General features: G+C 33.6%; 4 protein-coding genes across 5 annotated transcripts; 3 read left to right on the top strand and 1 right to left on the bottom strand.

Moving 5' to 3' along the window:
• The first annotated feature begins 314 nt into the window (after positions 1 to 314).
• On the top strand, positions 315 to 2,202 carry LOC132279946 (RNA-binding protein involved in heterochromatin assembly dri1-like). Its single transcript, XM_059782021.1, has 4 exons — positions 315 to 481; positions 1,026 to 1,377; positions 1,677 to 1,748; positions 1,869 to 2,202. Coding segments are annotated over exons 2-4 (408 nt in total). The 5' UTR covers positions 315 to 481; positions 1,026 to 1,042; the 3' UTR covers positions 1,870 to 2,202.
• Positions 2,203 to 5,668: 3,466 nt separating this feature from the next.
• On the top strand, positions 5,669 to 10,070 carry LOC132279945 (zinc finger CCCH domain-containing protein 39). The gene is made up of 2 exons (XM_059782020.1): positions 5,669 to 6,947; positions 9,634 to 10,070. Exons 1-2 carry the CDS (start codon positions 6,173 to 6,175, stop codon positions 9,885 to 9,887), a joined length of 1,029 nt encoding a protein of 342 aa, XP_059638003.1. The 5' UTR covers positions 5,669 to 6,172; the 3' UTR covers positions 9,888 to 10,070.
• A 292-nt stretch (positions 10,071 to 10,362) lies between these two features.
• Positions 10,363 to 12,610, bottom strand: LOC132279944 (uncharacterized). 2 transcript variants are annotated; one of them, XM_059782017.1, is made up of 3 exons: positions 11,672 to 12,606; positions 11,318 to 11,578; positions 10,363 to 10,984 (listed from the first exon to the last, which is right to left on the bottom strand). In XM_059782017.1, exons 1-3 carry the CDS (start codon positions 12,035 to 12,037, stop codon positions 10,694 to 10,696), a joined length of 918 nt encoding a protein of 305 aa, XP_059638000.1. In that variant the 5' UTR covers positions 12,038 to 12,606; the 3' UTR covers positions 10,363 to 10,693. The 2 variants fall into 2 exon arrangements, with proteins under 2 accessions (XP_059638000.1, XP_059637999.1); XM_059782016.1 differs by having other exon boundaries at positions 11,318 to 12,610.
• A 5,418-nt stretch (positions 12,611 to 18,028) lies between these two features.
• Positions 18,029 to 27,350, top strand: LOC132279943 (NADH-cytochrome b5 reductase-like protein). Its single transcript, XM_059782015.1, has 13 exons — positions 18,029 to 18,444; positions 19,536 to 19,578; positions 20,385 to 20,460; positions 21,681 to 21,740; positions 21,870 to 21,920; positions 23,223 to 23,277; positions 23,429 to 23,499; positions 23,609 to 23,660; positions 24,394 to 24,471; positions 25,010 to 25,099; positions 25,188 to 25,301; positions 26,802 to 26,870; positions 26,958 to 27,350. Exons 1-13 carry the CDS (start codon positions 18,277 to 18,279, stop codon positions 27,012 to 27,014), a joined length of 984 nt encoding a protein of 327 aa, XP_059637998.1. The 5' UTR covers positions 18,029 to 18,276; the 3' UTR covers positions 27,015 to 27,350.
• The last annotated feature ends 397 nt before the right edge of the window (positions 27,351 to 27,747 follow it).

Raw genomic sequence — 27,747 nt, 5'->3', positions numbered from 1 at the left:
GAGCCATCCATGTGAACAAGATTGAGATGGGAAGTGAAAAATCTCCAAAGCAAATAAAAACTTCCCCTCATAACACCCTCCTTGAAATGGATACAAAAGAGAGAATAATATTTTAAAGCCCTTTTTTTTCCCTCAAATAATGCATGGAGAATCATATAAAGAGGGGCATTTTAGGACTTTTGTTTGAAATTATGTGCTTCTATGAATGCATTTACCAGTTTATACCATTAATTACAAGCCCTCCCCCACCACACCACATTCCCAAAAAGAAGGGCAGCGTAAGAGGAAGTTTATCTGAATATTTCAGAAATCTCTACTTTCAGGTAACATGAAAAAAGAACTCCATGGCCCCCACTCATGAGACCTTAACAACTATATAAACCATCTCAACCCTTCTGCAAAATCACCAACTGCATAACAATCTCTTGTACTACTCTTGGGTGCTACAAATTTTTTTGCTTCGAGCCTTCGTCTTCTTTAGGTGAGCTCCTTCTACTTGATGCTTGTTTTCGCATTTTAGATCTTTTCCTAGGTTTGAAAACCATTTTCCCTCTAGCCTTTCCCCTAGAGTTAGTAAAATTCTAGCCCTGTTAGACCCCATTGTTGGGCGAAATAGCCTTGGGTTCGAACAGCTTTTCTTGTTCTTAAAGAACCTTGATTTCAAGGACAGGGGGTTGGAGATAGGTGTATATACAAATTGCTTCTTTCCATAGTTCAAGGAGTTTGTTATGGGCAAACAGTGCAGTTTTAGGATGTTGCAACTATTTTTTAGTGCATATGCTAATTAACTCTCTGTCTCTTCATTGTTTAACCAATGCAGTTTTAGAATGTTGCCACTATTTTCTAGTGGATATGCTAATTAGGCTAATTAGCTATTTGTCCCTTCATTCTTTGTGGAATGTTAACTATATGCATAAATAATTTCTGTTTTTTCGTTTATGACCAATTATCTAGCTTCAAAGAAGATAAAATGGATAGCCTTAGTTTTTTTCTCACTTTCCTTTATTTTATTTTTGTACTTTCAGATATCAAGACAGGAAAAATGAGCAGGGAAGGAGATTGGATGTGTAATTCTTGCCAACACATGAACTTCAAAAAACGGGACACATGCCAACGATGCCAGTGCCCTAAATTTGGTGGCGGGACTAATGTGTCGTATGGAGTAAACAGGCCAGAAGTCTTGGCTGGTGACTGGTACTGCAACGCCATGAACTGTGGAGCACACAATTATGCAAGCCGGACAAGCTGCTATAGATGTGCAGCAGCGAAAAATGATTATTGTGCGTATGGGGGCGGCATGATGGCCTCAGGAGCTTATGCCTATGGAGGCAGTGCTGATATACCTGGATGGAAAACTGGTGACTGGATTTGCAACAAGTGAGTTCACAAAAAAAAGTTACTGTACTTTGAGTAGATGACATTGAAGTGGTATAGTAAAGCACATAAAAGATAATGCACAAGAAGCATATCATCTGATAACTCAGAACATATTCTCATGACGATAAAGTTGATAGAAACCATCCTACATTGTTTCATATGCTTCAAGTACAGAGATCTCTTTAAGCTCCTTTTACTGTATATCTATTTTATCATATGTTATTGTTAAACATTACAAGTGTATGGTCATTTTATTTTAATACCTTATGCAATATTGATTCCGTTTTGGATTTGGTCAGCTTGGGATGTGGCTTGCACAACTATGCTAGTAGGATGGAATGCTACAAATGCAAAAAGCCAAGGGATTTTTGGTAAGCGACTTTCTTGGCCATTGTAGTGTTTCTTGTCTCAGACTCCGAAAATTTGTTAGTTAAATGATGTTAACACTATTCAGTTCCATCTCCTGACACATTCCTTCCTTTCATTTTCAGATGATGCAGTCCAAGGAAAATGAATAAGAGAGATTATTAAATGTAGCAGCCTCCCAAGTTCCGTGCCCCTGCGATCTTCCATTAGCATATTTCCTTTTTCTTTCCTTCCTTTTTTAGTGTGTGTGTGTGTGTGTGTGTGTGCGTGTGTGTGAGTGGAACTTTTGGCTCCTCCACACCCCATCCTCCTTTTATGATAATAAGATTTACATTCATGGTTGATAACCTATTTTCACAAGCAGAGCAATGTAATTGCCCCATAAAGGGTTTCTAACTTTCTTAGAAGGTGCAAGGTGTTCTTACATGAAGCTAATGAGATCCCATTATTTTTTTTCTCCCAATAATAGCTGTGTGTGTGTGTGTGTGTGTGTGTGTGGAATAACTATAACTGAATACTAATTTTGTGGAGGGGTCCAAGTAAAGTTTGGTAGTGGTTTCTGCATTAACTGTCACCCAAAGCTGCCTCTGACCGAGTCTACAGAACAATTCAAAGACATGCTGATCTATGGACCACCCTTAGTGAGAATTTTATTCAACCAATGCAATAAAAAAGTGACAAAAGAATCAAAATGAGATTCAAAGAATCTCTCTGAATACTTCACTTCAAAATACAGCATTGGTTTCGAGCAATAATTCAATTCCTTTAAGCATCAAAGCCCCGAGAAATAAATAATTATGCAGACAAGAACCAGATGCTCTCTCCTTTATGAGCACAGATGCAATGCCAATTTCCAAGTTCAAAGCGAGTCAATGCCAACTCCTCCTTTTTATTTATTTCTTCTGCCTTTTAAGTTGAATAATTCACTGCTGCAACTTCAACCTCATTCTTAGGCCATAACACAGTTGCTTATATAAGTTTGTAACATGAATCAATCTAGAACCCCTTCCCATATTGGGAAAAGAGTTTCAACTATAACGAGTGTAGACTTTTCTAAGCATATTGGTGCTTTCGAATCCCTCCATTGATTTGATGGGATTGTTTGCGTATGTGCTGATACTTGCTTAAAAAGCGCAGCTCCAGATAAATTATTGTCAGCCCTTAGACTCCATTGCTTTTAATTTCCAAAATATTCTTGCCTCCTCTAAGCTAGCTGTATTTGAATGACTTCATTTGCTTTGTTGATGTGAGACAACTGCCCCAATTCTTGTGAACTAGTTCCGCAGAATATCTCCTGGGGTCCAAATATGCTGGACCAGTTACTCAATAATGAAGCCTCTCTCTCTATCTCGAAATTATCCCTTTTCCCAAATTCTTAGTCAAGGAAAAGGCGTCGGATTGAAGAGCAGATTATATATATATATATATATATATGTTTAGTTATAGAATTATAGTCCAAGATTCCCACATCTAATTTTTGTCAATCTCTTTCAATCTCATTAAATGAGAACAATTTGAAACACATGAATTGCCAATACCACTCAAAAATTCACAAGTCAATTGCAGAGTACTGTCGAAATCTTAGAATATATATAGCTGGAGAAGCATCTGATTGGCCTATTTGCTTCTTTCACAGAGTATATGAGTATGAATGTTTAAGAAGAACTTTAATCTAGTCATGGGGTATCATTTTCATGGTGCAAAGCATATAGCTTGTATAATTTTCATACATGTAATATCATATAAAATTTTCAAGACTCAGAAGGTTACTTCTGAAGTAAGTGACTGAGAGTCACCAATGACAAAAATATTTGTTACTTCATGTCCACCACCCTCAGGGACTATGAGATTGTTTAAATGAAGTTTAAATACCAATTTTCAAGTTCTGAGATGGTCTACAATGAGGTTTAAGTTTAGTTTGCAAGTTCTGGCAAGTGAAATGAAATTTTCATATTTGAATGTAAGGAGCACCTGACTCAAATTTTTTATTTTTTTCTTTTTTTCTTTTTTCTGGATGGAATTCTGGGTACTTCAGCACTTCCACTGTTTTCAAAGGATTTGATGATACAATATATAATTGATAATTTTGTCAAATTTGAAAATGTTTTAATTACTAATTTAAGATTTTATTCCATTTATCCTAAAATAAGTGGCATGCCAAAAAAAATGGTTTGAGAGCATCTCCAATGGCTCTCAAATGGGCTTTCAAACTCAAAATATAGCAGGTGGATGAAAATAAGGCACTTCAATGGCCTCTTAAAAGACCTCTTATATTTTGAGATTTTCAAATATATTCTCAAATATAGCAGCTCTCAAATGACTTCTCAAACTCAAAATATAGTATGTGGATAAAAATAGACACTCTAATGGACTCTCTCAAATGACCTCTCATATTTTGAGATTGTTAAATTTTGCTAAAATGAAAATAAGACACTCCAATGAACTCTCAAAATATGGAATAGTTGTTATGTCAAAAAATATTATTTTGGGTGAAATACACCATTAGAATAGAATTACAAAAATATAGCATTTTGATAGTATAACTCATCTCAAAATATAAAGTTGGTATAAAAATATAACATTTTGTATTAGAGATGCTACGAGAAAAATGGTGAATAGGAATAATAGGATGGTCACTTTGTTTTGTGCATTTATACCAAAGTCTAAAGATGTAAAATCCTGGCACCCCACGTTTTTGACCTTTATGGTCCACTTGATTTTTTTAATAAAGAAATGATATAGCTACTCAATGAAGATGGAATATAAAAATATTTTTTTTAAATAAGGATGTAGTTACCGATAATATCAATTTTTACTTTTCAAAAAGATGTCAGAAATTTAAGTCTTTATGAAAATATGTGTGTGTAAGTACCAATTAAAAAAAAAAATAATGGTATAGTTTGAGTTTAGAAGTGTTATTACAACTAGTCATTAAGATTATGTTACAATATTATTTTTGTATTATAATAAGAACAGAGGGAATGATGAGAATGAAAATAGTGGTTTAATATGAATTCTAAAATTTATACAAGAAAATGAGAAATAAAAAAGAAACTCATATATTCCATTTACTTTACTTGAATAAAAAATAATGACTTGTTTTCTTGAATAACATTCTCGCACTCCACATTTGTCTTAAAGAGTGTTCTTACACTTTATTTGTGAGTACGAATGTTTGGAACATGACACTTGTATCTCAAAAAAAAAAAAAAAAAAAAAAAAAAAAAAAAAATTCCAATCTCAAAACTTTTATTAAGTTGGTGGCAATTTGGAATTGGATAGGTCGCTATGCACAAATGTGAAAACAAAAGGTTGTGGATGGATTCAAAGGGGCACATATTCTAAATCTTCTCCTTGAACCTGACCATACCCGTCACACCAAAAACATGTTCGAATAGTTGCAGGCCAAAACCTATCTAGAGGAATAAAATTCTCATGCCATTTGTTTTTAGAGGTAATGTCAAAAGATATAATTTAGTATTAAACAGTGATAACTATTTTTTTCTTTTTTTATTATGCTCTCTCTTTTTTCCTTTTTTTTTTTTTGGATATTTTTTTATTTACTTATTCAACAGAGTTATTATTTAATTTTTTTTTTTTTTTTTAGATATTTTCTTTTTTTGTGAAATTAAAACTAAAAGTACCATTCATATTAGAGAGATGACTGATGAGAGTGCAATAAGGGAGTTTTCATTATCAAAATACAAAGTGGATTGTGAGACTATTTTGTGGGATCACTTTTCTAATTTGCTTTTTAAAATTTTGCTGAAGCTGTCCAATCACACACGACGGTGGACCTAGTAAAAGTCCACACAAGCTAAGGTAAATCATTGGTCATTACGATTTTAATTAGGAAATTAATCCCTATAATTATCCCCAATAATAGGGTTTTATAGGGTTTTGGAAACTATTAGGGTTTAGCCGTTTCGGTGCCTAGGGTTTCAGATTGCACATTCCCACTAGGGTTTTACTGATTTTTCTTAGACTTTTAGTTAGGCGGCTAGGTTTTTTATTATTTTTAATATAAACTTTCCATATTAGTTGATTATTATTGTATATAGAGTTGTGAACGTTGATAATCAATTTGGTTCCTGATTTTCTTTGATAGGATTCGATTTTACCCCCAAAAGATTCACCAGGTGTTCTTGGACGATCATATAAATATTCAGGTTCGGTGGTTCTTCATTGCCATTACATACATACATCTGGTTTTCGACTAAATACATATCTAGATATTCTTGATCATTATTATTATTTTTTTTTCCGATCAAGTACATATTCCAATTCATTGGTTCTATATTGCCATTATAGTTTTCTTGAATTAAATTGTGATCTCAGTGTTTTGATGTTCTCTGCCCAAAATTCAATCTTTATCAGAACTCAGTATAGAATTGAAAATTTCAAATTCCAATTCCTATAATAGTCTATCATGAGTTTTTCTGATGCTCCACAACCACCTCCCTTCATGCCGCCGCCTTTTGCTGGCGGCAATATGGGTGAATTCTGGCCTCAAATGCCAGTGAACACTGAACACCACCCCTACCCATATTCCCAGTTTGAGAATGGACCTCCCTTCAAGAGGCCGAGGAATTCTGTAAACAACAACCCATCAAATTGTGCACCTTACCCACCCATGAATCCAAGAATGAACCCACCAAATCCTCCAGTGAATGTAGGAACAACCCATATCTTTTACAAGACCCGGATGTGCTTGAAATTCAGTGAGGGGAACTGCCGTAATGGGGAGACTTGTACCTTTGCTCACGGTGTTGAAGAATTGCGTCAACCCCCTTCCAATTGGCAAGAACTCGTCTCCGGAAAGGATAGAGGGTTGGGGAATTGGAATGATGATCAGAGAATTATACATAGGATGAAAATTTGCAAGAAGTTTTATAATGGAGAAGAGTGTCCATATGGGGATAAGTGCAATTTTCTTCATGAAAATCCCTCGAAGTTTAAGACTGATATGGGGAAGACTCAAGAAAGTTCTGCAATAACGATTGGGACTACGGGACCTATGATGGGCCAGAGCAGTGGGTCTGATCAACCTGATATTAATATGCTTGTGAGTCCCAATTCTGATCCTTTCCGAATTAATACGAAGCAAAAGCCTGCGTATTGGAAGACAAAGATATGTAGTAAATGGGAGGCCACGGGCCATTGTCCCTTCATGGAGAGATGTCATTTTGCTCATGGGGAATCAGGTATATTACTTCTGCACTGCTCAATTTTATTACATATATTTGGATTTCTGTATGTGGTCACTATGTGGGGCAGAGATGATTTTTTTATGTGGACTGTAATCTAATCTTCTCTTTTAACTGTGTGATACGCTGGAAGTAAATCCTAATTTGTCAAATTTATATAGAAGAATCATATAAGGTATTGATCAATTGGTGCTTGCCACGCCTCGAAACTTCATTTTTTTTTTTTTTTTTGGGTGAAGCAAAAGGTTACTAATTTTGGAAGTAAACATTTTGTTCCCCTTCCTTGTAAGGAGTAGGTATAGGGTGAGCCATGCATATCATTGCCATTGATATGCTCGGCCAATGAAAATTTAACAAATCAGTTTGTGAAGAGCAGTTTTTTCCATTGGAGATCCACGTCATTGTATGGTGAATTTCCATTGGCCTGGCATTACCAATGACATGGCATGCCCATTTCACCCAATATCTTCTCCCTTTTAAGAGAGGCCAAGTCGGTCACTTTTGCTTTCTGTCAAATTAGATAATAAATAGAGTTTTTATATGGCTTGTTAGCTCATGTTAATGGATAGGGCCACATCATCATGATTGATTATGGCAATACTTGTGAAAGGTTGGGAACTTTCCTGTATTAAGCCTCTATATAATTAGGCCTTAGAGACTCATCTTCCTTTGTCCTAGTGGTTGGGGTCTTAACTCTCAAGTCCTAGGTCAAGGTTTTGAGACTCGTAGCGAAGAGAAGTAGGCCATAGAGACACATATGATGCTCTTTTAAAATAATTTGGACTATGGCCTCATTTTTTTTTTTTTGTTGGATTACAAAACATGCAATGGGATGGCACAAATCAAGAAAATTTAGTTTTATTTTTGCAGTCATGTTTTCCGAATCCTATTCATCATGACCCCTAGATAGATACTAGACACACTCCATCCTTCATGAACCCTATCCAAGATTTTGCAGACCAGTCTTCTAGGGGTCTAGAAGATCAACGTTGCAGTTATTAAAATCAGTTATTTTGCATTGATAATTTTGGTCTCAAAGCACCAAATTGATTTCATTATTCCCTAAGAGGTAGAAAATACTAATGACTTTCCATATTTAGCAAGTAATAACTCGGTAAGATAAGAGTAAGATAAGTTTCTCGGATTGATAATGTCCACTCCCAATTTCATGACCTAAGAAGCACGGAAACGTATACGAATTACGGATATGACATGACACGGATATGACAACATGACAAATCCTAAAAATTATGGGCACGGACAAGGCGGGGATATGGCGAATAATAAATATATTTATATGTATATGTATGATGTACTTTAAATAAGAGAAAGGTAAGAATCCATAGAAGAGAAAAAGTTCATGAAAACAAGAGGAAAAAGGAAAAGGAGACTCAAAAAGAATTTTGTTGTGTAAGGAAAAAAAAGAAGTATCTAGGATTTGTGAAGAAGAAGAAGAAAGAAAGAAAGAGGATGAAGAAGAAGAAGAAGAAGAGAGAAAAGAGAAGAGAGAGGGAGAGAGATCGTATTACTTACAGTTATTAAACAACTCCTCATATTTACACTTCAACCCACCTTTCTTTCTAAAACTTTCTTAAAAATCCCCAAAAATGCCTTAAATAAATAAAAAAAATCAAGAATTGGACATGCCTGTCAGACACGGTGTGTGTCTGAATATTCAAAATAATAATAAAAAAATATATCAGACGCATTTTTTGGTGCGTCCAACACGTGTCGGTGTCCGGCACGGATTCTTCGCCCTTTTAGCCACGACTGTCCGTGCTTCCTAGTTGATGACATTAGGAAACATTTATTCAGTTGATATAAATGCTTCTGCCAGAATATTATTGCAAAATATATATCATTTATTTCATATTTCATTTCTCTCTCTGCAACAAGGACACATTTATTTAATTGTGAATTGTGCATGAAAAGCAGATTTTGGTGCCTCCTATATGTAGTAATGTTATTTTTAACATAGGAATTGAGTTAATTTTCCAACATATCTGACATTCATAAGTAGTAATGTTATTTTTAACATAGGAATTGGTTAATTTTCCAACATATCTGACATTCATATGTAAATAATTTATGGTCCTTTTTATATGTGTAATTTATGTTTAATTTTTCTTTAAAATAAACAAAGATTTAAGTCAGATGTTGTTTGGGTTTTATCTTCACATCAATTTTAATTTTATTCCCTTGCTAACCCTTCTTCCCGTGACTCAAATAATTCTAATAGAAAAATTAAAAAATAAAGAAGCTTCCTGCAAGCTTTCTACCCTGATGTACATTAGTATTATCCTTCCTCGGTTACAGCCACTACATAGTGTTTGATGATTTACTTTCTTACTTCAGCTTGGAGAGAAACCTCTGGTTTTCATATTTAAAGATTGTTATATGGAGATACAATCTTTTCTTTCCTTGTATATTTTTACACAATCTAATGGGAAAGGTTTTGTGTTTGATTATTCTGTTCATTTTATATCTTGGTTGTCTGGTAGAATCACAAGTTAGTTCATTTTCATTTGGGTATTAGAATGGTACTTGGACATGAATAGGTGTGAAATTTTTTCACTTGTTTCTCTGTAAATAAAAGGCAGAACTTTCTTTTCTGAATTGAAAACCTTGAATAATTTTGGAGGTGAGTTTTTCATTCCCTGATGTTAGCCTTTTCCTTCATCAGAATTACAGGTGCTCGGTAGCCGCGTCGAAGCTGAAGTAATGAATTCATGGTCTGTTCCAATGAAACCTCTTTCTGCTCCTGCAAATGATGCACCTCCTACTATGACTGTGGTCAGTGTGCCAACAAAAGAAGAAGGGGAGGATAAGAAGTGCTCGGTAAAGTGGAAAGGACACAAGAAGATCAGTGATATCTATGGTGATTGGATTGACAACCTAACGCCACCGCACAGCCTTCCAAGCACAGTGGAGAGCTGAATCCATTTTTGAGTTGCAAGCTTTTCTGAAAATTGGACCCCCAGAGTTTCTGTCACCATTATTCCAACTGAGTTACAAATTGTTTCATTATTTTTGCTCCGAGAAGAAATTTTCACCCTCCATTTTTTTAGTTCATCCCAAAAGGGATGCAACAATAATAGAATGTTCATGCTTTTTCTTTGATTGTTTGCTCTTTTATAGACACCATTGGTGGTTTGTTTATGTCTTCACAGTTCCTCATATCATCCCTCTCTCTGTACCTTTTTTTTTTTTTTTCTTTTTCTTTTTCTCCTTCTCCTTCCATTAATCAGATCAAGCTTTTTAATTTGGAATTGCCTCCTTGTTGACAATCTGAACAAGGGTTTGTTTGGCTCCTGAAAATCTTGTCCTTTCAGACTTGAAATTTTTAATCCATTGAAAAACAGGACTTACATTAATGTTAATTGTTGTTCTCCAGGTGGTTCTAGTCGACAAATTGAGAAATATGATACTTGAGATTATGAACTCCATTAAACATGTTGTCAATCCAAGAAACTACAAATGACAGACAACTGTTTTATATCTCACCTTAGTTCATCAAACAAATCAAATGACTCAAGGAATATTGCACTAAATCAAATGAGGCAATGCCTTTCATATCGACTCTATGGACAATATGTAAACCACAAATCACATCTACAATTAAAGTAGTGTGTATAGATTTCTTTTCATAACCAAGTCCATTGGCACAAAAATGTTTCACCTAGAGTGACACACAGCTTTTGTGAGTGGTGCTTGTAAATATGCTTGGACTGATTAAGTTCTTATCAAGTTTGCTTGTGTACCTCTTCAGTAGATTTTGCCCACTTTATAGTTGACCTGGCCAAAGCATCCATGGGGTCAATACATTTTTTAAGAAGAGGATCATTGTGAGGCAGAACACCTTGTAGTTCATCAGAAGCGAGGATGACAACGTTCACAGCCCTCACCAAAAGAACATGCACTGCAATTCTTACGAGATTTCTTGCCCCTTCCATGTCTCTTCTATGCAATGCTTCGAATGCAGGAATTATTATATGCTCCATCGTCGCTTTGTCAGGTAACACAACCTCAAAGCCCTGCAGTATTTCAATAATCAGATGAATCAGGAAACACAAGGAAATTTTTATCTGTATAATGCAGGAATAGGTATAGATATATTTCGTTAGTTGGCATTTCACAGCATCATCATAATCTAAGTGAAAGGTAGCATATTACTGATGAACATAAAAGGACATCCCAAGTTATTCAACTAAGTAAACTCTTTCTGTTCCTCTTCAAAGATAACATAGGCTCATTTAAGCCCTGCCCTTCATGGAACTTAGCCTATTAATGAGTAAAGTGTACTTAGCTGCATATGCATTCATCCACAAACTCAACACACATAGTCCTGCACTAGGGGCACTAGTTACCTGACTCTCTAGTTTCTCCTGGAAAAACCCAGCCATTAAAGTTGCATCAGTGGCGAGCACCCCTATCCGCACGCTACTCCCAACAGCAAGTGGCTTCAGCTTGGCTTCTTTGAGCTCCCTGGCAACACAATCACCTTCATGAAGGAAAGGTACAGAACATCCCTGGGATACCTCACCATACCACATATGAGACATATGGCATGGCATGACAATGCAACGAGCTCCTGACTGCTCGAGAATTGCCCTTTTATGCTTCAAATTCTGCACAATCATTCCATGGTTTAAGGGAATTTGAGCATCTCTGCCATAAAATGAAGGAAATGAACCATGAAACAGGAGCTCTCTACTTATTACCGGATCGCTGCAGACCACAAAAGGAATGCTTTCTCCTCCATCTCTTGAACACCACCAAACAAGCTTTTCCAAGAATATCAGAGTAGAGAACACAGATGCTCCTCCAATGATACCGATGGTGTTGGCTTGGCTGAGCAGAGAATTAGGTGTCAGACAGCTTGTTATCGCTGTACCTGAACTTGAGATCTTCTTTGATTCCAGTAAGTTTCCACCCTCATCAGTCTGTACCAGCAGTGAAGAGGGTTGTATGGCCATAGATGGATTAAATCTTGTCCTATAATATGTCCTATTCTTATATACATTACCTAAAAGGGCTGGTGAATGGTTTAGTGTATAAAAGGACATTATCATACTCCCATCAAACATCCCTAGTGAATACACTTCAGAAAACTAGTGATTCTGTATACATCCTATGAAGCCACCATATATCAGTTACTTTGTAACCAAACACACCTCTAAAAACCATTGAATTTCCATGGAACACTCCTCTTAGTTGTCACGGGAACCTCAATTTTCTGCTCTGCAACCAAACACCACCTCAAAAGGAAAAAAGGGGAAAAGAATCAGGAAAGGGAAACAGAAAGCTGTTGAGTGTCTTTGGTTTTCAATTTGCTGATCCTAGAAGGTTAGAAAGCCAAATAAATACCCATGGACCAGTAATTGTTTTACTTGGTTTCTGTGCTCACTTCTCTACAAACAAGAACCATGAACAACAGATGATCAAGTTGCTTGATCAAATTTAAAGAAAACCAAACCCAGATTCTCCAGAACCAATCCTGAAGAGTTCCACTTAATTCCTCTAGAATTTTAGAGGAAAAAAATAAGAACCCAACATCAAAAGTCAAAAAAAAAGATGTTTTGGGGCATGTAGGATTATAGAAGGCAAGTAGAGACTGTAGATGCATTGATGACCAAGTTGCAAGGGCTTTTTTGTCAGCATATATATATATATATACACACACACACATCCAATCATGAAAGTTGGGAGGAATCTACATGATTGTCACCCTATCATCTCTTGACACTGCATCATTGTGTACCCTTCAAAACAGAAGTACTAATATAATTTATTTATATTAAATATAGAAAATACTTCCATATAAAGACAGAACCAGGCCTTACTTCTTTTTATCATTGTCTGAGAAACATGATAAGAAAATGTCACATGGCATTATATGAACAATAACAATCCTCAGGCTGCTGTCAAAATAATGCAGAGGTTATTTAATTTTTTTTTTAACAAGTTTGTTGGTCACTGCTGCATGTAAATCCCTCCTGCTACTGTGGGAAGTGGTCAACTGCTGCTCTTGTGTGCTACACCTTGCAGATGACCTACTCATTATTGTTTCAAGATCACCTGTTTCCATCACAATTTGACACACAAATAAATATGTAAAAAATGTGTAATATTTATTTAATTTTTTACTGAAGTGTTAAATAGAGATTGATCGTAACTACTGGTCGGGACTATGTAATAATTTCTCTTTTTTTAAGCTCCGTAATTTTCCCTTAGCAGTATCTTATTTATATTGTGATCCATGTACTATTCACATACATACACATACATAATAATAATGTCAGGCACTATTCACATTCCATTTATACATATTCACATACTTTTCGATCCTTTTCCAACTTGTGGTTGACGCGCATTGCTGTTCATTCAGTTTATGGTTTCTACTGTTAATCAGACAATTAGGCCAATCACTCTATTCTCGATTGACAATTTGGCTCATAATTCCTTTGTCCTTATTCCATTACATTGACTATTCATGAAAACATGTTTATTTCTTGGACACCAATGGTGAGAGTCAAAATATGTAGGACATGTAATCCATAGAATCCAAGCATAAGGAGACACGTATTCATGTGTGTCCTTGTCAGATCTTCCAGCTAAATGATGGAATCGGCTTCTCAGGTCAAGTCCAGAGCTAAATTACAATATACAAATTATTAAATATTTGTTTCTATGTTCATCTGAGTCATTAGTCATTAAGTACTTAAATAATTATATTGTTCAAATGACTAATTAATGTTCACAAGATTAATTTCAAGTCATTGATAAGGTTGAGTATGTCTAATTTAAGTTGATTTGATAACTTCACCAAAAACATGAGGCATGGAGCTCACGGAGAGAAGTCAATTTCTAAAGACAAGATTGAGATGGATGAGCTGCAAATTTTTTAAAAACTAATAATGTTGATTGGTACTTCAGGCGCTAAGAATTACTCCACCCTGTACCTACCCATTCATACTCAAAATTAGAATTGATGGATTTTGGCATAGAGTACCATCATCTATAAAAATATATATATATATATATGTAAATAAATAAATAAATGCCCAAAGTTTTTTAATTTTGGAATAAATAATATAACACTGGGAAAAAAATAATTATAAAAAAACTAGTATCACATGATTGGGTGGAGCTGCTAATCTGAGCACACTACTTACAAATAGACTTGTCAATGGATCCGATCCGAATCCGATAAGCAAACTGAGTGATCCGATTCGATAATCCGATGAATTCTTCTTTAGTCGATCCATGTCCAATACTCATTTTATCGATGTTCGATCCTATTAGAAACTTTACCTTTTGCATTTATACAAACATAAGTAACGCAAATTGATTCAATATTCAAAGAAATTAGATACCAAATCTAGAATAAATGATTTTTGCTACATAAAATATGGTTCATATCTTCCATGTAAAGGTGACACCCTGAAACAAAGGGGATCAAAATTGGGATAGAAAAGATGGATTGAAATGGATTCTTCACCTACGTTTTTATCTGGACCTAGAAGCACGTTATAGACTTACAGTGCCTTGCCGAAGTGCCAAGCCCCTGTCTCTCTGGACGCTTCTCCGGGTGAAAGGGATAGTGCTAGTCCCAAAGGATCTGTGTAATAAGCTGTGCAAAGGACGGTGTTTTGCCGTTTGAACGCGTGTACCCAAATTCCACATTTCAGCCCGTTTGGACCGCCAGGGGGCCAAACGGGCATATTGACGGATTTTCTGGACTGATCCCGAAGTGAACCCGAAAAGAGCCCAGATTTATCAGAAATGGCCATGACAAGGACAGATGTTTCTCGTGTCTTCAATGGATTGATATTAGGGGAGTGATCCTATGTGGATGAGGACACATAGTGGTATTGTAAATGTAGTAACATTTTAATTAGGATTTTTCATTACATAATTTACATTTACACAAATCTAAAATTTGAAATATATATATATGTATAATATAAAATATAAATATAATTATATATTATTTTAGTTGGATCGGATTATTAACTGATCGGATCAATCCAAATTCATATCTGATTTGTTAAGTTAACGGATTCGAACTATTATCGGATTTTTCACTGAATCCATATCCGACTACTCGGACCAGAATCAGATCGGATTCGAATCGAGATCCGATTCATTGACAGGTCTACTTACAAATGACAATTGTTGAATTGTTAGAAAATAAAAAAGTGTAACTCCATATACTGAGGGGCTGTTAGAATATATTGTAAAATATATTATTATATATTATAATGTAATTATTACTATAGGTTTAAATTAGAATATATTCTACAATATAGTAATAATTACATTAGAATATATTATATAGTATAGTAGTAATATATCCTATACATAGTTACTACTTACGTCCTAAATTTTATGTTCTGTTTGGGAAATCGTGACTCACAAATTATGAGTCACAATTCTCTAAATAAGACATCTTTTTTAGAACAGATGGAGTACATTAAAATATAGTTTATAATATAGTAATAATATATCTTATACATAATTAGAATATATTCTACAATATAGTAATAATATATTCTAAGTTTATAACATGAACAATGTCGGGGCATGATAGGGAGAGAAACAGAGGTGGGACTGCCAGGGAAGTTTGGTAGAAAATGATTTGGAGTAGTTTTGGAATTTTTTAAAAAATTCCACTGATTTAGTGGACTATTTGTTGAGTATTAACCAACAAATAAATATAAAAATAAGATTAATCTCTAATATTGTTTTATAAAAGGAATCAATAATCAAAATTTATACCAAATTGTGTAATTTAAGTAATAAATTAAAAAATAGAATTTGATGAAATTTCATGAGAAATTTAATAACGTTAAAAAATAATAGGAAAAAGTTAAAGAATTTTACAATATTTGATAACTAACTAGTTGATTTATCAAAATTACGGTTTGTACACGTTACACATTTACAAACTGTTTCCACGACCTAACCAATATTTAATCAATAATCAATATTCCCAAATAGTAGATTCCACTCTAATAGGTCCGAAAAAATTAAATACTTGCATTAAGATACGAATGTTTCTTATTCCACAACAACGAAAACACTTTTTCACTCTTTCATATATATACTAGGGGATTTCACTTGGAAAATAAAATGTTTCATACTAATAATGAATTCGGGTCCATAACCATGAGTTCCAATGCACTAGACCTTGTAACACTTATCAATAAGGCTCTATCAATTAGTATTACACAAAATAAATCAATTATAGATACTAATACAATTAGATCCGTTCTTCATAAACAAACTTGGGATACAACAGGTCAGGTATATAAAACATCCTTAAAATATACTCTGTGTAGCACTTTTATTCTTTATTTTAAAAAGTGTGCAAAAAACACTCATAATCTTTTCATATTGTGCAAAAATACCACTCAATTATAAATCTGACATAAATTAGTGTTGTTGTAATACCTGTTTTTTCCTTTTACTTTTCCGAAAATACTCAAGGATATATATGTTACTAATATTATAGTATAGAGATGTTATGTGCACATTACCTCATATATATATATATATTTATAAAATAAGGATTTGAATTTTTTTAAATTTCAGTTTACTGTTTTCTACTGGTTTTTATTTTATTTTATTTTAGAGAAACATCTTTTAAAAATTACTATCACTCGGACCTTAAATGGCTTTTTCATCAATAACACCGTTAAAAATGCTTGAAAAGACAATTTTATCTTTAATTTTTTTAATAACTTTTATTGTAAAATATCAAAAACTGAAAGGACTAAAATACTCTTACCAAATTTCACACTCTCCCTTTCTCTCACTACAAACCCTCATTATCATAAACTCTTAACAGTGCAGCGACCATGGTGGTTGCTGTTATCGACGACCTGGAAATTAGTTGGAATTATTATTATTTATTTCCGGCTAATGTATATGGTAATTTGCAGGCACTTAACTTTTTCAGCATGTGACCTATTCAAATCTGATACCTGGGTTTGACCAGGAAAAACAAAATTGTGCAAAAAATTGCAGTGAAACTACATGTGCATGTATGCACATCAATACACACACTCTGGTGGTTCCGGCATCGGGAGAGAAGAGGCGACCAAAGTGGTCCCCGGTGATGAGGAACCATTAATAGCCTCTCTGTCTCTCTTCTTTGCCGACAGTAATGAATAAGAAGAAAATAAAATAAAATAAAAAAGATAAATTCTTTACCGGTAGTAATATTGAAGAAGAAAAGGAAATTAGAAAATTATAAAAAACAAAAGAAAAAGAAAAAGATATAGAAAAGGTGAAAAAAACTGGTAGTGTTCATGATGAAAAATATATATATAAAGAATAATTATATAGAGTAGTTTTTAAAAATAATTGTAATTTAGTTGTTTTATATAAAGAGAAATATATATATAAAGAATAATTTTAAATTGAAAGTGGGTCCACATGATGATATATATATATATATATATATAAAGAATAATTATAAAGTTATATAATAAATGTCAAAGGACACTCAGGTCGTTTCAATACTTTTTTAAGTGAACAGATGGTTAGAAGAATAATAATATCATTTTACGTACAAAAAGATATATATGTGACACATCTAAAAAGTAACTTTTAGGATATGAGTAAAAAATGAAACAAATATTTGTAATGTAAGTGGTAGTTATTTTCTAAAGATGTTTCAATGTGATATTTGGCCAAATCTGAAGGGGTGTTAGTGAAATTAGTTCTTTATTTTATTTTCTTACTAATACTATTAAACAAGAAAAAAAAAAAAAATCAATATTAATGTACACTGGTTTTCAAAGTTTAGAACAGATTAGAGTTTAAATTTATGAGAGGAATCTATTTGCGCAAACTTAAAACTTTAAGGATATTTTTTGTATGTTAGGGACAATCCTGATAGTATCTTTTTTATCATTTTATAAAATTATTTATTTTTATATATTTTATAAAATAGTTTCAGAAGAGTAATTTAATAAAGTTAGAATTTAAATATATGATAGAGATCTATTTAAACCAAAATAAAACTTTAAAGATGATCTTTTTTTTCTTTGTTCGCAACTGACGAGTGTGATATTGTTGTACAAACCTCTTTCATATATCTACTTCTACAATCCTACAAAATTTATTTTGTTTCAAATCCTTTTTACTAATTTCAGTTTATTCCAAATGTGTAATAGAATTTCATTTTAACTATTAATTCCAAATCCCAAAAGAATCAGATTCCAAACAAAACAAAAGTCTACGGAACTCTCCAGCTTAAAACCCTCGTTTCACTGTTTGGCCTATCAGTACAACTCGCTCGCTCGCTCTCTAGAAAATGGCTTTTTTATTCAAAAGACTGGCCAAAGCTGCACCGATCGCATTCACTCACGCATTTGGAGGCCAAACCAAGTCGGGATTTACCAAATTTCAAGTCCCCTTTGGAGCAATTGCCGCAATCTCTAGTGGAATCTCATATTACTACTATTTTTCTTCTCCCAATTTGGTAATGTTCGTCCTAATTTTATTCGGTTTCATTTTCTTTTTGATTATTTTAGAAATACTATGCGGTTTTAATTTTACTTTGTAAGTAATATGAGCAAAGGTTATGTTTATGAACACTGCGTATTTCCTTCACTTTTGGGTTCTTGGAAATTAGATGTTTGTTTGAGGCTTTGGAATGTTATGGGTCTGTTTGAGATAATGCAAATTGTAATGGGTTGATTTCATATTTGTTAGATATGGGGTTATGATGGTGGGTTAGAATGCATGTTTTAGCATCATCAATCACATCTCAATAAATGTGGTGTTAAGATGTTGACGACTTGACGGTGGTGTTTGTTGAAATAGTGTTGTTTGTATAACTAGGTTATGTGATGCCTTTGTTTCCATGTGAGGATTGTTATTTATTTTTTTCAATGAAGTTGTTTCTAATTACCCACAGAATGAAAAATGATTTTGATTAAGATATTGCTTTTTTCATAAAATGGTTTTGATTAAGATAGTGCTTTTTTCATATGACTAGATGAATACATTTGCACAGTAGGGTTGACAATGATTTAATGGTGGATAGTTTAAAGTGTTTCCAGTATATTTCCTCATTATTATGCCACTTTAAGGCTTCGTTTGGATTGATGGAATTGGAAGGAAAAGAAAAGAAAGGGAGGGATAGTGGGGATAGTGATTTTCTTTTTAGAAAATTTTATTTGTCAATTTTTTATTCACTAGGGACTTGACTATATATCTGCCAACATTTTCTTGTCAACCAGAGTGGGGAGTGTCTTTCCATGTATCCCCCATTACTATTTTATGATTGTTTGATCCATTCCTTTTCCGTACATTATTGTTTTTGCCGTGATATTATTGAATTCTATTGTTGCCCAAGTTACCCTTTCTTTTTTCAATATTTGATTACCTTCTGTTTGCAGATTGATGTTAAATTCCCCCAGTAAATGAAATAGTTTATGTTTGGATAAGTAGAGAAGTTTAGGCACCTGGTTGCCTTCTTATCTTATAAATGCATTTAAGTTCTTGTAATGGCACATTATTCTTCTAACTTGAGGACTTAGTATCTTTATCTACTTTTATGTATTACAGGTTTATTTAGATCAAGTCAATGAGGAAACAGGTCGAAAAATTGGTGAGTCTATATCTCTTTGGATGAATTTCATCATGATGACAACTAACCTAATAAGAAACTATTTATGTTTTTTGAATGGCATAAGACTGGATGTTAATCAGTGTGAAACGGTTCCTGTAACGGACTGAATTTGGACATGCTTAAATACCCTGTTTCTAATTCAGTGATATTTCTTTCTAGTTTAAACTTGATAGTATTCACTTTTTAGAACATACCTTATTTAAATTTAGATGAGTGAACTTCCACCTTTGTATATTCTATGAAATGATTTCAAAGGTGTAGTGTGGTTGCCATTTGAGATAAATAAGAAAGAGATGGGAATTTAAGCTTTTCGTCATTGCAGCTCTAGGCAGGTAACTATTAGCCATTACCTAGTGCTGATCCTGCTTACCTTTGGCACTATTTTGTGTAAAATGGTTGCTTTCAGACCTGAATCTATATCGTCGTGCTTGTCAACCCGAGTTTTTACCATTAGAACCAAGCACTTGACCCCTCGTTGGAATTCAATAATTGAATTGCAATTTTAGTTAGACATTTAGAAAGTAGTTAGAATGTCTAATTTAATGGGATATTATTATCTCTTATAGAATTCAAATCAATTTGAGTATTGTAATTTGTAAATAAGCCAATACCCCCACCCCTCTCTCTCTCTCTCTATATATATATATATATATATATTTTTTTTTTTTTTCTTTACTATTTTTTTTCTATTGGTTTCATGTAATTGGTTTATTTATATTGTATATTATATATGTAAAACTAGACATGGTGCTGAATGTTTTAAAGTAGCCACTGTGTATTTTCAGCGCTTAATCCAGATAAGTGGATTGAATTTAAGTTGCAAGATACTGCAAAGGCCAGCCACAATACTCAGCTATTCAGGTTATCCTCTTCCCTTAATTATTTCTTTCAGATTCATATTACTTGCAAACTAATCGATCAACTTGTCGTCATATTGTAAGCCATGTTCATGGTTAGTAATTGTATGTAAAATAGAAATAAATAAATTTTTAAAAATCGCATATACTGTACGAAACCCAAAGGTCCCAAACAAGCTGTAGAACATGCATAGTTTTTACTCGAACCGTATGTATCACGTATTATACACAACACATATTATACAAATCCAAAACTACGTCTCTCTTTTTTGTCCAGAATGGGCATATAATAGGCGGGGATATTGAGAAGATTTAAAAAAATAAAAATCAAGAAAAGTATAGCAAACTAGAGGAAAATTTTGAAGTTTTGAGTCATACCTTTGAAGTTTAGAGCTGGATCGTGTTTACCTTTGAAGCTGGGTTTCCACTTTATGTTCTTGTTATTATTATTTTTAAATGCAATTAGGCTAAAGAGTTGGAATTTATACTTAAAAACCTTAAATTTCTTTTCCAAGAATGATTTGTAGGTCCAAATAAATCCAGAAAAAAGAGCAAAACAACACAACTTAGTAGGATCAATCCTACAAGATTCTATGATCCTACTGTGATCCTGCAGGCTGCTTCCAAGCTATTCTCCATGCGATCTGGATCAATTTTGCAATTTGGAATTGTAGGATCGTAAGATCCTATGATCCAGATCAGGATTTTAACAACCATGGTTAGATTCAAATGGCAAACAAGCGATAGCAGTATGTCTAATCAACCTGGCTGTGTTTTTTTAATAAGTTAAACCTGGATGTATACTATTTTCTTTCCCCAAAAAATGGAAAACTATTGCATATGGCTTGGCTGTCTATGTATCATTTCGTATAATCAATTAATGAGAAATGCCTGAAAAGGTGAGAAATGGATACCCTGTATATGTGTACTTAGATGATCAAACAAATAAGACACGTAATGCCAGAAATTTTTTAAGGAAGACATTGTTGAGTGCAGGAGGGAAAAGAAGAAGAAGTAAAGGTTGATAAATTACCACTAAAAACTGGAGTGTGTACAGATTTTAAAAAATACTGTGATACAAACAAGTGGTTATACTAACTCACATGAATTACATTCACAAATGGTTGAGTTCGTAATGTCAAATTGGTGATATTAGTTAGTCCCTTGTCATGTCATATGATCAACTTGGCTGTGTAACTGTTTTCCTTCTTTACAAAATGGCAGGTTCTCATTTGATCCTGAGGCCAAGCTGGGTCTTGATGTTGCCTCGTGCATCATTACAAGGTACGTCCACTTATATTTATTATTTTTTAAAGAAATTTGAACTTTTGGGATTAGGATGAACTTTCATGTTGATGTCACTGGATATGATACCAATACGGCCATCACCTTGACACATTATTGTTATTGCAGGGCTCCATTAGGACAAGATCCTGAAGGAAAACCAAAATATGTCATTCGCCCGTAAGTCCTGTCCTATAGGTCCTGACATGCTTGACTTGAAGTATTATTATTTTTCTTTAAACGTGCTCTTGGGTTGGTAACTTTTAAAAATAAATTCGAGGGTTTTTGTTTTCTTATTCTATCGATTTGTGGATAGTCTCAGTTGACTTTTATAAGACTGAATATTTTATATTTGTAATATACAATTCTTCAATTGAACACATTTCAGTACCCTTTGAAATTCACATTTTAGCGGGCTAAACTTCCATGATCTAATTCACTAAGATATGGTCATTGTTAAGCCTAGCAACGATTAAGTTGAATTGTTCCTGATGTTCTTAATGTTAGCCATTTAAAATTTTTTCCTTTCTTTGTCTTCTTGAAGTCTTTTAAGTCAATTAATATTTTGGATATTTTTAAATGAAAAAGGTTGGAATAGAGCACTTCATACGTACATATGTTTTTAATAATATATAAGCACTCTTTTCTTAAATAAAGCCTTTGCGATTGATCCCAAAATAAAAAATAAAAAAGTAAAAGAAGAAGAAAAACCTTTACCCATTCATGAATTCCAAGTAATAAATTATTTAGGTAGTAATGGGAATTTTGTAGTGTTTATGAAGTGGTGGTTTCAGATGAATTTATTTGAAAAGATGATGGCTGATTATGATGCTGATTTTATTTAATCTTTTAAATTTTAAGAAAAGAGAGAAAACACGTGAGAAATAGATAGAAGATAGAAGAAAGAAGATAAGTTTGGGAACACGCTTCACATCTTCCAAGCCTTTCATTTTACAAATCAAAAGGGAGAGAGGAAGAAGAGAAGGATGGTAAGAGTTGAAGGGGACAAATGCGACTTAAGGCCACTTAATGTCAATAGTAGAGTATGAAAGAAGAGGGGGGTAGGAAAGAGACAGAGAGGAAGCAAGAGATAGGCAAAGCTTATCAACTATTCAGTAATATTGATCCATCATTGAAGTTACCACATCTTCCCCCTAAGGTGCCTTTTTGTAGGCCTTATAAATTCCTAAAAAACCACATGATTATTATATAAACTTAACCCTGTTTAACATGGTAATAATATAAGTCCCTAGATTGCATCCATACAACTTCAATATCTAAAAGTACGAAGATTTAAACTCCAATCATTTCATCATGAGTGAGAAGAGACAACTTAGAGCATTTCCCCGTTGAAGCTTATGTAGAATGTGATTAAAAAAAAAAAAATTGATGCTGCATCAATGGCCAGATCTTTAATTGCACCTTTTTTTTTTTGAAATAGTCAGCTTGCAGAAATCATTCTGAAATATGTTATTTGTATAGGTATACTCCTATATCAGATCCAGATTCTAAGGGATTCTTTGATTTATTAATTAAGGTTTGCCTTTTCCTACTGGTCTGCTTATTTTCATCAATTTTGTTTCTTTTTCCTTTATTCGGGTTACTCTTTTATGGAGATACCCTTGCCTTGGGGATTTATTGCTACTCTTACAAATTGTAATTGTCTCTGCGCTTTATAAAATGTTCAGGTGTATCCAGAAGGGAAGATGAGTCAGCATTTTGCAAGCTTAAAACCAGGCGATGTATTAGAAGTGAAAGGGTAAATTATTACACAAGCAATCATTGGCCAACTATTTACCTTAGAACTTTTCTATAATTGGATTCTATTTTACTGATCAACCTCATTGCATTCATTTTATTTTATGCAGGCCTATTGAAAAGCTCAGATATTCTCCCAATATGAAGAAACATATTGGCATGGTAAGGTCGGGGTATCTAGAAATAATTTAATTGAACTTACAGAGCCAGAGGAATACAAGAAAAAGGAAAAAGAAATACAAAATTGCTTTTAAGTTTTAACTAGGAATACGGACTAAAAAAAAAAAGAAAAAAAAAAAAAGCGCAAATGGGTTGATTTGAAGAGGTCATTCTTATACATCCATGCATCCTAAATGTGATCAAAGGATTTTAGTTTTATTTTCGAGGAGAATCTTGAATTTCTGAAAGAACAAGCCTTTTAGATTAAGAGTTCTTCTTAATTCAATTCCAAATGAATATATTTAGATAAATTAATCTTGTGATGAAAGTATATCTAGTAATAAAGTACGTTGTTTTTGGTAGATTTCATGCTTTATAGAGGGAGGTTAAGGAAGAGATATATCTATATTGATGTTGAAAATTTGTAGAAATACACAGGAACTTTTTTGGTCCAAGGTGGCCTCTCGTCCCTGCCCTATAACTAAAGGATGCTAGTTGGAAGAGTGAAGTACTATTAATGAAGTTTATAGGAAATTCTTGGTGATCAAATCAATTTCATGTTGCTTGCTCACTGTTGTTAATCTGGTTCTTATACTTTTGCTTTCTATTTTCAGTTGATTGTTCTATCTTTAATCGCTGTGTAGATTGATTAAGAGTGTATGATTATATCTAATAATAAGTTTCATGGATATGCATTATCCCTTTTGTCCGAAGTCTATATTTCTTTTTCATATAGATTGCAGGTGGCTCGGGCATTACTCCAATGCTTCAGATAATTGATTATATTCTAAAGAATCCTGACGACAACACCCAGGTAAACCTATTGTCTAGTTATCTTTCAATACATAAGTATTTTCCAATGAGTATCTTTCCCTAAATTTGAAGGTTTCACAGGCCAATTTTACCGTGTCATTACTAGACTAAATATGCATTTGGTTTGAACACAGTTAAGAATATCAGTAAAAAAAGGCAGCCTTTTAAGCGCTGATCCTGCCTTGTGGGCTTGTTAAGAGGGGTAACAGTACACCATACTGGTTATAGGCATATCCGTCATCATTATTGACTTCCCAAAGATTTGAAACATGTTTTAAATTCTTGACAGCCTGAGCTTTTATCGTTATTCAAAGACGTAAATCAATTGCTTTAATATTTCCATTTAGTGATGGCATGTATGGCCATCAATAAATGAAAAACTATTAGGACGTTTGGTCATATATGCGCAAGTGATGTGACTAAGAGGTACATATTTGTAGTTTGTAGACCATGTTCTTCCAATTCATTCCCGATGTTTACATTCTCATCAGATCATATTATTTGTAATGACAGTTTGATTTTGACCACATGCCTTTCAGGTCTCATTGCTCTATGCTAATGTATCCCCAGATGACATACTGCTTAAACAGAAACTTGACGCTCTTGCAGCTAGCCACCCAAATTTAAAGGTATTGGCTGTTCGGTAGGAAAACATTTAGTTTTATGTCCTGAAATCATTCTTCTGAACTGAGTCCTATATTCTGATGAAAATTCCAGGTATTCTACACTGTAGATAACCCATCGAAGGATTGGAGGGGAGGTACAGGTTTCATCTCAAAGGATATGGCCGTGAAAGGCTTACCTGGTCCTAGTGATGATACTCTTATCCTCGTAAGTCTTACAACTTCATCTCAACTGTCTTAAGTTTTAGCTAGTTCATCAAAATATGACATCAACTTACATATGCCATGAATAACCCATATTCTACATAATTTCCCCATCAAGTCTAACAATTCAAATTTAGAAAATAAAAAATAAAAATATAATATAAAAACAGAAAAGAAAAATGAATTTACTCTGGTTTGTTGTGCCCTTCTTTATGTTGAAAATATGCTTTGTAACTGCCTACATTTTGGTGCACTCTCCATATCTGTTAATAACAATGTTATGAAGTAGGCACAGTCACTTAAGGGGCCGGTTCACAGTCCAACCAATTCACTTATTGGATCCTGTCTGACTAAACTTCTAGGATTACAGGTTACCAAGTTTCAAAACATGGTTTTTAATGGATCCCCTTGATGGAATTGTATCAAACAGGGCATTATCTTATGCATGAAGCAAACTGCTGTTTATCCATTAAGTTTCTTAATATCCGAACATTGCATGTATTTCCGTGTATGATTTGGATTTGATATATCAACTTAATCCTTTGTTTGGTAGGACAAACTAAGAGGGGTGGGAAGTTGAAAGGGGAGGGAATGCCTTTAAGCCCGCCAAAACCAATCCACTCCAAAATGATGGATGAGTTAAAGAAAGAATTTTTTTTTGTTTTCTTTGGAGGGAGGGGGATGGGGGTTGGTTTTATATTTTTTGTCCTCCAACAATACCACCCTCATTGTGACATATAACATGCGAGTGTAATTGAAGAACAGCCTGCATCTGTCATTCTTTTCTTCCCTATCCAGATAAAGGGAAGTAATCTCATTTCTTACCTTTACCTTCCATACATTATACCGAGAAAGCATTCGGCAAATTATCGGACCTTGTCTTTCTTATCATTTTTTTCATCCTGTGTGCCCACTGGAGCATTAGTCTCAAGCACTAAATCAGATGAGGAGGAGAATAAGAAAAAGGTAAATGTCGAAATTGTCTGAAACAAGCAGTCTTGGAGGTTCCTTTATTCTGCGTTTGAACTACTTGTGCAATTTTAAGATGCATAAATTTAACAAGGTGTTAAAAAAGTTAAATTAAAATATATATACATATATATATATATATATATATATATATATATATATATATGTATGTATACGTAGAGAGAGAGAGAGGAATATTGCACAATGAACGCTTACCTAATAATTGGTATGCACAGTTCAAACTCTAACTTGCTCGTTTAATTTGAAAAGTTTTCACAACCAAAGAGTCCTTAACAGAAACAGAACTTATAGAAGAAAGAAAAAGGAATCGCTTAAAAAATAGTAACTGAAAAATATATAGTCCTTGGAAGTTGACTGCATCAGAGTCTCCATGTACTCCACAATCCCGCATACGGTATAAGTTTGTGTTCAAAATTTCAAATATTAAAAAGCTTCCTGTAGTTGGAGCAGAGGCTAGGAGATTATCATCATAATCTGTCCTGGTAACTTGAATTACTTTCTATTACTTGTCCAGGTATGCGGTCCCCCTGGAATGATGAAATATATATCCGGTGACAAGGCCAAAGACTACTCACAAGGCGAGGTATGAAATGGCAGTCATTCTGCACTTTTCTTGCTGATGTTGATGATGACAAACATGTTTCATCCTCTCTTATTTGTTTTGTTGCAGCTCACTGGCATACTCAAAGATCTCGGATTTACAGAGGAAATGGTTTACAAATTTTAATGGAGCGAGGCAGTTCAACGTCCATATTCTATGTCAAATCAAATTTTTGTAATAAAATAATTTTCGAAGGAACAATTACAGGTAGAACTCAAAAAAAAAACACCAAGAGAGTGAATGGGCTTAAAAATGATTTCCAATTCCAGGTGACAGTTGACAAAAAATGTATTTTGTGAGAGCCCTTGTCTGATGAATGTATGCTTCTGAAGATCTTTGTTAAGGCTTTAAGATGTGGTAATACATCTAATAAATTATTCCATCCAATGTACTCCTCTCTACATATTGGATATAATGGTCAAATGGTAGAAGCAAGAGATTGTTGGGTGTTTTGAGCAAAAAGCCTCCAGGAGCTGCAGAAAATTAAATGGTCTTGTTGAAAAGAAAAATAATGGTTATTGGCTAATTCTTTAAGCATCTGCTAGTAATATTAAAAGTTCAGTATTTTGAAATCTTGTTATGTCCAATAAAGGTTTATTGATTAATCTTTTCAATTTACAATCAGGGATATTATAATTCGCAATTGATTGAAAATTCCAAACAAATCCCTCCCGAAGCTTTTCGCAAATTCTAATACGGTTATTGGGCAATAACGTATATATAGTTTTATTTATTTATTTATATTTTATTTTATTATTATTGTTATTTTTAGTATTTGGTAGAATCACGCAAATAGTTCCCCACCCTTTTCTTTACTTTTATAAAAAATTCAAAAAAAAAAAAAAAAAAAAAAAAGTAA

Source organism: Cornus florida, unplaced genomic scaffold, assembly GCF_030987335.1.
Source record: "Cornus florida cultivar Cherokee Brave unplaced genomic scaffold, ASM3098733v1 CherokeeBrave_3.0.0_Hap2_Chr10, whole genome shotgun sequence".
Classification (NCBI taxonomy): Eukaryota; Viridiplantae; Streptophyta; class Magnoliopsida; order Cornales; family Cornaceae; genus Cornus; species Cornus florida.
The sequence above is the reverse complement of the archived record's forward strand: the minus strand, read 5'-3'. Positions and strand labels throughout refer to the sequence as shown.

Coding starts and splice junctions, on each gene's coding strand:
- LOC132279946 (XM_059782021.1), top strand. CDS start 1,043: ATGAGCAGGGAAGGAGATTGGATGTGTAATTCTTGCCAACACATGAAC. Junction 1,378..1,676: donor GGTGACTGGATTTGCAACAA/GTGAGTTCACAA, acceptor GGATTTGGTCAG/CTTGGGATGTGGCTTGCACA.
- LOC132279944 (XM_059782016.1), bottom strand. CDS start 12,037: ATGTTTGATGGGAGTATGATAATGTCCTTTTATACACTAAACCATTCA. Junction 10,985..11,317: donor AGGAGAAACTAGAGAGTCAG/GTAACTAGTGCC, acceptor GAAATACTGCAG/GGCTTTGAGGTTGTGTTACC.
- LOC132279945 (XM_059782020.1), top strand. CDS start 6,173: ATGAGTTTTTCTGATGCTCCACAACCACCTCCCTTCATGCCGCCGCCT. Junction 6,948..9,633: donor TTTTGCTCATGGGGAATCAG/GTATATTACTTC, acceptor TTCCTTCATCAG/AATTACAGGTGCTCGGTAGC.
- LOC132279943 (XM_059782015.1), top strand. CDS start 18,277: ATGGCTTTTTTATTCAAAAGACTGGCCAAAGCTGCACCGATCGCATTC. Junction 24,472..25,009: donor ATCCTGACGACAACACCCAG/GTAAACCTATTG, acceptor CATGCCTTTCAG/GTCTCATTGCTCTATGCTAA. Junction 25,100..25,187: donor CTAGCCACCCAAATTTAAAG/GTATTGGCTGTT, acceptor TGAAAATTCCAG/GTATTCTACACTGTAGATAA.